Source organism: Momordica charantia, assembly GCF_013281855.1.
Source record: "Momordica charantia cultivar OHB3-1 chromosome 9 unlocalized genomic scaffold, Mcharantia_2.0 BLBB01000009.1, whole genome shotgun sequence".
NCBI lineage: Eukaryota > Viridiplantae > Streptophyta > Magnoliopsida > Cucurbitales > Cucurbitaceae > Momordica > Momordica charantia.
This window is the reverse complement of record NW_028275167.1, coordinates 24,843,567-24,851,332: the sequence shown is the minus strand read 5'-3', so window position 1 is coordinate 24,851,332 and position 7,766 is coordinate 24,843,567. Positions and strand designations below refer to the sequence as shown.

Sequence of the window (7,766 nt, the reverse complement as noted above, 5' to 3'; positions counted from 1 at the left end):
TTGAAAAACATTAGTCGGTGAAAGACTTCCCTTTCTTATTCATCCTACCTTTCTTGAAGGTTGAGTCCAATTGAACCGACCTAATCTAAAATTAATTTGATTCATCATTCTCACATAATTTTTTTTTTGCAATTAATTTGATTCATGGGTACTCACATAATTTTCAAAATACTTATGATACCATTAAAAAGGAATAAAAGTGTATAACAAATTTTCACATGGGGAGCAAAACATTCAATAATACTCTCTCTGGTCTTCATCAGTAACGATACATACAATGATTTAATATTTATCAAGGTTTAAATCTCATTTTCATCGTAAATTAAATTCTTCTAAATTTTAAAAAATGTATTTTATTCTTGAATTTACAAAAAATAATCTATAAACTTTTGAAAAGTAACAGATATATTATTTTGGTGAGAATCTGCCCACAAATCTTCTCCCTCCACAGTCTCTTAATTTCCATTTTGGTCTCTTTTTTCCATGTCGTCTTCAAAATGACAGCCTTCGCTCACCCAACTCCCATCTCTTCTCTCTCTCTCTCTTTTTTCCCTCCAATGGCTTCCAATTCCGTCGTCGTTAAAGAAGCCGTCCTCCTCTCCCCCGCCGCTCCCTCCCCGGCGCGTGTCCTCACGCTCTCCGACCTCGATTCTCAGCTCTTCCTCCGCTTCACCATCGAGTATCTCTTCGTCTACACTCCTCCATGCCACGTCGACACATCCGCCATCTCCTCCCGCTTTAAATCCGCCCTCTCCGAGGCTCTCGTTTTGTACTTCCCGCTCTCGGGTCGGGTCAGGGAGCGCCCAGACGGGTCGGGTTTGGAGGTTGTGTGTCGCTCTCAGGGGGCGCTCTTCGTTGAGGCCGTTTCTGATTACTACTCCGCGGCGGACTTCGACCGCCCGCCCCGGTTCGTCGCCGAGTGGCGGAGGTTTTTGTCGTTTTCTGTTGAGGACGTTCTCGACGGATCTCCGCCGTTGGTTGTCCAGCTGACGTGGCTCAACGATGGATCTGCGGCGCTTGGGGTTGGGTTTAACCATTGTATCTGCGACGGCATCGGCAGCGCTGAGTTTCTCAACTCGTTCGCTGAGTTGGCCGCCGGCAGATGCGGCGGCGCGGCCGAGTTGAAACCCGCTCCGGTCTGGGACCGGCACCTTCTGACCTCGCCGCCCCGCCGCCGCCAACACCAGAAACTGGCCCCGCCTCCTCCGCCGGAGTTCCACCGCGTCCCGGATCTCTGCCGGTTCATGTCGCGGTTCACCGACGAGCCGTTGGTTCCGACCGCCGTCACGTTCGGGAAAACGCATCTCACGCGCCTGAGGACGCTCGTGCAGTCCACGCGCAGCCCTGGGGAGTCGCCGTACACGGCGTTTGAGGTTGTCGCCGCACACATATGGCGGAGCTGGGCCAGATCTTTGAAGCTCCCGCCGAATCAGACGCTGAAGCTTCTCTTCAGCATCAACGTACGGAAGCGGATCAAGCCGAATCTCCCCGCCGGGTACTACGGCAACGCCTTCGTCCTCGGCTGCGCTCAGACCACCGCCGGCGAGCTGGCCGAGAAGAAGCTCGGCCACGCCGCCGGCCTCGTGAAGAGAGCGAAAGAGCGAGTGGGGGACGAGCACGTGAGGAACGTGATTGAGTCACTGAGTGAGTCGAGAGCGAGTCCTGACTCGGTGGGGGTTTTGATACTCTCCCAGTGGTCAAGGCTGGGATTAGAGACGGTTGACTTCGGAATCGGCAGGCCGGTTCAAGTGGGCCCGGTCTGCTGCGACCGGTACTGCATTTTACTGCCGGTTTTTAATCAAACCGACGCCGTGAAGGCCATGGTGGCGCTCCCCACATCCGCCGTTGACAAGTATGAATCTCTGATCAGAAACCCTGCCACGTGAACTGCAGAAATTGTGACACGTGTCAGACGTTGACTTTGTAAAAAAATGTTCGACTCGCTTTTCTTCTTAATATTTTTATTTATTTTTAAATTCTTACTCCCAAAGTTTCCCTAATTTACCCTCGGAAAAACGCCACGTGGATTCCATGATCCTAATTACTAAAACAAAAAAGCTTTTTTTTTTCCCTTCTTCAAATACGATTTTTTTAAACACTGTCCTAACTTTGGGTGGCATGACGTGGACGTTTAGATGCCATCGTAATCTATTTAACAAAATCTTATCTATAATCTGTCATATATTAAATATATATATCTTTTTAATATTCACTTAGTTTACATTTGATCCCTATGTTTTTGAGGCAAAAATATATTTTAATACCTCTTCGTATCATGAACTAATTGATGAATGAAAATAAAATATTTCATGAAAAAATTAAAATATTTATTTTTTTTAAGACATTAAAATATCAATCTTTGAAATCATATAAACCCAATTGTAGGAACGAAAGTATGGTTAAGATTTAAAGTATGTTTGAAAAGAAAATCACAAAAATCATAAACAAGAATAATCTGTTAAAGGGAAATTGGGGGAACCTAATTGATTTGTTAATTAAAGAAAACGTAACACAATATACTCGTGGGCATCATTTTGGTGCGCCACGTTGTTAAAGCCATCCCGCTAAGGACGAGGGAATAGAAAAATATATTGATTTTTACATTTCCTTTTCTATTTTATTTTTCCTTTTTGCTTTGAATATTATGTGACATAATTTGGGATAATTGAAATTAACAGCTTAATTATTCTTTTCCACAGTATAGGGAATCATGACCATGGGACATAATATCAATAAAGTTATATCACACGCCACATAAACTGAATAGCAAAAAATATTACATTATAAGTTTATTCCTTGAATTTTGATGGTCGTATTTGTTAGGACTAGAGTCGAAACAATAGAAAAAACAGAGGCACAAGACACTCAAGTCAGGAGGGTTGAGTCTGTACTGCTAACCGAGGCATTGCAAATCCAAGGACATTGGCAGAGAAGATAGAAGAGGCTCCAGCACTACCTGTTGGGAAACAATTATACGACATAGAAATTATAGTGGTTCACTGACTAAGGGCTAAGTCTAGTTTTCCACTCAGATGTGTAATTCATTAATATTGTCAAGAATTAGATTACAATAAACTCTTTTCAAAAATATCCCCGAGATATCTCAACAAAAATCATAATACTTAGGTACATACATGAAAATCAAAATACAATATCTCGAATACGATGATCTTGATGTGTCCCTCTGCAGCCAAGAATCTTGAACCAACGGCTTCTCACTTTTATTCACGGCCTCAACACAAAAAATATGTTAGCAACATATATAATATGTGTTTTAAGACGATAACAAGGCAAGAAAGAAAAGGTTGGGCCCTTTTCATGGCCCAATAGATTTCACCCTTTTTTTCTTTTTATTTTGTATCCAACTCTCAACACCACCCACAAAGTCCATTCATCTATATATTTTTTTCAATGGTGTTTAAATTATTTTGAACTACTCAATTTATATTTTCAATTTTGTGATTAATTGTTAGAACTATTAACTCTAAAGTATTCAAGATCTATGAACTTTCGATCTTGTGATTAGTGGTCACTATCGGAGTAATTAACTCTATTAGCGTGACACAAGGGAGCTAGTGATATTATGATAATATAACATGACACTGATATATAAATGACAAGAAGATATTAGAACGTCCATTTGGAAGAGATGATAGAAGTAGGAGTTCATTTGGTCGTGTACTAAGAAATGGAATCGTAGAATAGCACCTTATATCTTTGCTAAACGTAAAGATATTAATATTATAAATCTTACTAGAATTGCTCGTTTTTTATTAGAAGCCTGTGATTTAGTAAAAGTTCTAGTTTAAAATGTATTCTCTCTCTTTTTTTTTCCCTAATCTGCCCTTATTTGATTCAACGAGCATATTCTCATGTTATATGACCATGTCAAATAATTACTCATTTCGATTCATTTTCGAATTTCAAATCCTAAATTTTTCCTTTTTGGTTTTTTTTTTCCTTAAATTATGCTCAAATTTTTACCATGTTTTTTGGTGTGTGTGTATATATATTAAACAGATTGTTAACCAAAATTAAAAATATATTTCTAAAAACCCATTTTTTTAGTTTTCAAAGTTAAATTTGAAAATAGATTTAAAAAGTAGATAACAAATTAAAGAAATGTAGCAGTGAAAGTACTATTTCTAAACTTAAATTTTTAAAGATAAAAAAAAAATAATAAAATGGAAATTAGGACTAAGGAAAATTTGACATTAAATATCTTTTTTGATCTCCCAAAAGTTTACTCTCCATAAAGTTTAATTTTTTTTTGAAAGCATAAAGTTTAAAATTTTTACTTTAGTCCCTCGAAGCGATTCATCTACTTCACAGACAGTGTCAAGATCAAACTGAAATTATTTGACTTTTAAAATAAATTTAGCAGATGATGGAAGATATAGAAATAGTTTCAATGAGACATCTCGAGCAAATAAGGTGGCCCATGGTTTAGCCAGACAAGCGATGGAAAACGATTTGAGTGAAGAGTGGAGTTGTCAAACTCCCTCGTGGCTGGACAATTTAATTCTTTCGGAATTTATTTTATGTTAAGTTGTTTTCTTCTTATTTCCTAAAAAAAAAAATACTTTAGTCCCTCACAGTACTAGTAAAATATTTAGCAAAATTGTGACATTAAATATTTTCTTGTCGTCTGACATCTATACTTCTAAAATCTCAGAATTTTAGCAAGTTTTTTCCTCGAACTTCTTTGCTTCTTTTTAACTTTTTCAATCCTATCTTTTTTAAATTCCTAAATGAGTGATTGTATAATATGTCGTATTATCATCTCCATATATCATCAATTATTAAGTATACAAAGATTTTAGATCAACGTTAATATGATATATGATATTATGTATCACGTATGCATCGAAATTGAGAAGAGATATGTTAAATCGAACAAGTTGAAATAAAATTAAAACATTATATCATCTATTTTGACCCATATCAATCATTTAACGAATGGATAAGGTGGTTTAGATGATATGTAATAACTAATTAATATATGTTTTTTTTTCTAAATTAAAGAATATGTAGGGTGAAGATTAGAACTTTTAATTATGATATATTGTTTAAGCAGTTCAGTTATACTTACATTGAAGGTAATATATGTATTGTTAGAGCCACATAAGTTGACTAAAATAAATATTACGTGAGCGGATATTAGGTAACAAAATAACAGCAATGGTCAAAATAGAAAATCCTTGAAATTTTCAAATACCAAGATAAAAGTTTAACTTTTAAGGTGATACAAGTTGAAATTAATCCTTCGTTTTGATTCCTTTTCATTCTCATTCTTATTCTAAAAAATCGAGCTAAAAAACACATAAAATTACGCTACATTTTTCTTGACAATAATATATATGTTATTAGAGTCAGATAGGTTAACTAAAATAAATATTAGGTGAGTTGATATTAGGTAACAAAATAAGAGCAAAATCAAAATAGAAAATTCTTGAAATTTCAAATACCAAAATAAAAATTTTAACGTTTAAGGTGATACAATTTGAAATTTAATTATCATTGATTTTGATTCTCATTCTCGTTCTCATTCCCAAAACCCGAGCTCAAAAACACATAAAATTACACTACATTTTTCCACAAAACAAAGACCAAAATTAAAACCCAACACATTAATCCAGGAAAGGTTAAAAAAAAGAAACACAAACACTTAAAAGAGAGGAAGAAGTTAAAAGCATTTCTCCGGGTGGAATGCCAGTGGCCCCGCCGCGTACACCGTCGCCCTATAGTTCTTTCCGGCGACAATCTTGTTCTCATATCGGAGCGGCGCACCGGCGAGGCCATAGTTGACATTTGTCAAGCGGTCGCATTCGGGCAGTGGGGACGAAACCAGTTTCACCTTACAGGTTTGCAACGGGTGGTCGAGCACCGGATGGGTCATCTTGTACCCCACCAACTCGGCATAAAAATACCTGTTAAAAAGTATAGATAAAAGATTAAATTTATCGTAATTTATTAAGTTATTAAGTTCAATATAGTATGAGTAGTATGAAGTTCTATGTCGGAGCTAACTTTTTAATATAATTTGTTAAATATTTGATGGTGATGAGAACCTAAATAAAATGAGTTTTAAATATTAATATCGAAAAAATGAAAATGTCTCAATGTTAAGAATTATAACAATAAATTAATAAGCAAGCTCTAATCCACCTATTTTTAAGTAAGATAAAAATTCTCATTAATATAAGCTTCTTAATGACATTTTTTTTAGTATTTCATCTACGTTCTTTTCCTTATATTTAATATCTATACAAAGTACGGTTGTGTTTAATATATTTTTGAATTAAAAAGTGTCTATTAAATATCTAAACTTTCAATTTTGTACTAATAAATTGTTAGACTTTTAATTTTGTGTCTAATAAATTTAAAAAAAAATCGTAAATAAAAAAAATTCAAATATAAATCTTTTTATTGTTTTTAAATTTACTAATTTGAATTATACTACCGAAATAATGGAATTTTTAGATTTGAAACTTAAAATGGATAAATAAAATAAAATAAAATAAAAGAAAAAGTTTTAATTAATATATTATTTTATACTACAAACACATTTAATTTCTAATAAAATTAAAACAGGTATATCCTAATATACAATAAATTATATAATATTGTAAAATATATTAATTACAAAATTAATAACATATATCTTAAATAATTAATTAATAACACTCAGATGAAATAAAATATTTAGTTGGCAGTAAATTACCACTTGTTTACAATATATAAATATTTTTTTTATAAATCTATTACCAAACATATAGTAAAGGAAAATACTAAAAAAACACACTATTTTTTCATGGTTGGTTTTCATATTTTTGTTTTCAGATAAAAAATAAATCTAAACGCTAATTTTACGAAATTAAAATGCGTACCCCTTGGCGTCGGTTTGGTAGACCTTGTAGAAGTTGACTTGGTTGTGGAGGTTCTTGCAGATCACGCTCACTTTGGCGCCGGCGATCACCTTCCCGTCGGTCAGCGACCAGCTTCCGATTCTCCGGCAGTTCTGGCAGAACACCACGCCTTCGACCACGATTTCCACAGGTTTGTGGGCGTGTCGGGTCGGGTCCGCGGCGGCGCCGGCGAAGACGCACAGGAGTAGCACGAGGAGGGAGAGGAGATTTCTGGCAGTCATTTTTTTTTTAAATTTGTAAAATGGATTTAATTTAGAGATGGAGACGAAGGGGATGAATTTATATTGGTTTGTTCATGGTGGGTTGAATTTGAAGACGTGGGAGCGACTAAGGATATTATTAATTATGTTAATGGCGGAAATAATTCTTTTTTATAATTTTATTTATGGTACGTGAAACCCACCCTTTTTTCAGTTTGTTTCAACTTTGAAGACGATCATTATGCTCTCTCTAACTCTAAGGCAAAATTTTTTAATATATATAGATGAGATTTTAAATTGTTTCAAAACTAATGGAAAATACGCTAAATTAAATATATGTTTTAGTCCGTGTTTTTTCAATTGAGTTGGTCTACCACGAGTTGTGGTGCATGTTAAAATTGGCTGATCTCTTTCACTAACATAACTGAGTTCAACGATAATTATTATTGGTTTCTGACCCAGAAAAGTTCTAATCCCTCCACCCACTTGTCAAAAGAAACAGTGAATTAGTGAAAATTTAAAAGAAAAAATATTATCCAGAGAAGAAAGCTTGAAATTTCAACAAATTTCTAGGAAAAAATTGATAATATTTTCACTGCGTCAACATTTCCGTCCATTCATAAAATACCCACTCCCC

At 35.2% G+C, this 7,766-nt stretch overlaps 2 protein-coding genes across 2 annotated transcripts; one reads left to right on the top strand and one right to left on the bottom strand.

Annotated features, from left to right (window-relative positions):
- The first annotated feature begins 420 nt into the window (after positions 1-420).
- Positions 421-1,982, top strand: LOC148209245 (HXXXD-type acyl-transferase family protein). Its single transcript, XM_088116912.1, has one exon. The coding sequence runs from the start codon at positions 498-500 to the stop codon at positions 1,884-1,886; it is 1,389 nt and encodes a 462-aa protein (XP_087973038.1). The 5' UTR covers positions 421-497; the 3' UTR covers positions 1,887-1,982.
- Positions 1,983-5,427: 3,445 nt separating this feature from the next.
- MOP10 (Pollen Ole e 1 allergen and extensin family protein) lies at positions 5,428-7,276 on the bottom strand. Its single transcript, XM_022291168.2, has 2 exons — positions 6,891-7,276; positions 5,428-5,930 (listed from the first exon to the last, which is right to left on the bottom strand). The coding sequence occupies exons 1-2, from the start codon at positions 7,148-7,150 to the stop codon at positions 5,687-5,689; spliced, it is 504 nt and encodes a 167-aa protein (XP_022146860.1). The 5' UTR covers positions 7,151-7,276; the 3' UTR covers positions 5,428-5,686.
- Positions 7,277-7,766: the final 490 nt, after the last annotated feature.

What these genes read in the sequence shown, in the direction of transcription:
- LOC148209245 (XM_088116912.1), top strand. Translation starts at nt 498, where the DNA reads ATGACAGCCTTCGCTCACCCAACTCCCATCTCTTCTCTCTCTCTCTCT.
- MOP10 (XM_022291168.2), bottom strand. Translation starts at nt 7,150, where the DNA reads ATGACTGCCAGAAATCTCCTCTCCCTCCTCGTGCTACTCCTGTGCGTC. An exon ending in TACCAAACCGACGCCAAGGG is followed by an intron (nt 5,931 to 6,890) that starts GTACGCATTTTA and finishes ACTTTTTAACAG; the next exon opens with GTATTTTTATGCCGAGTTGG.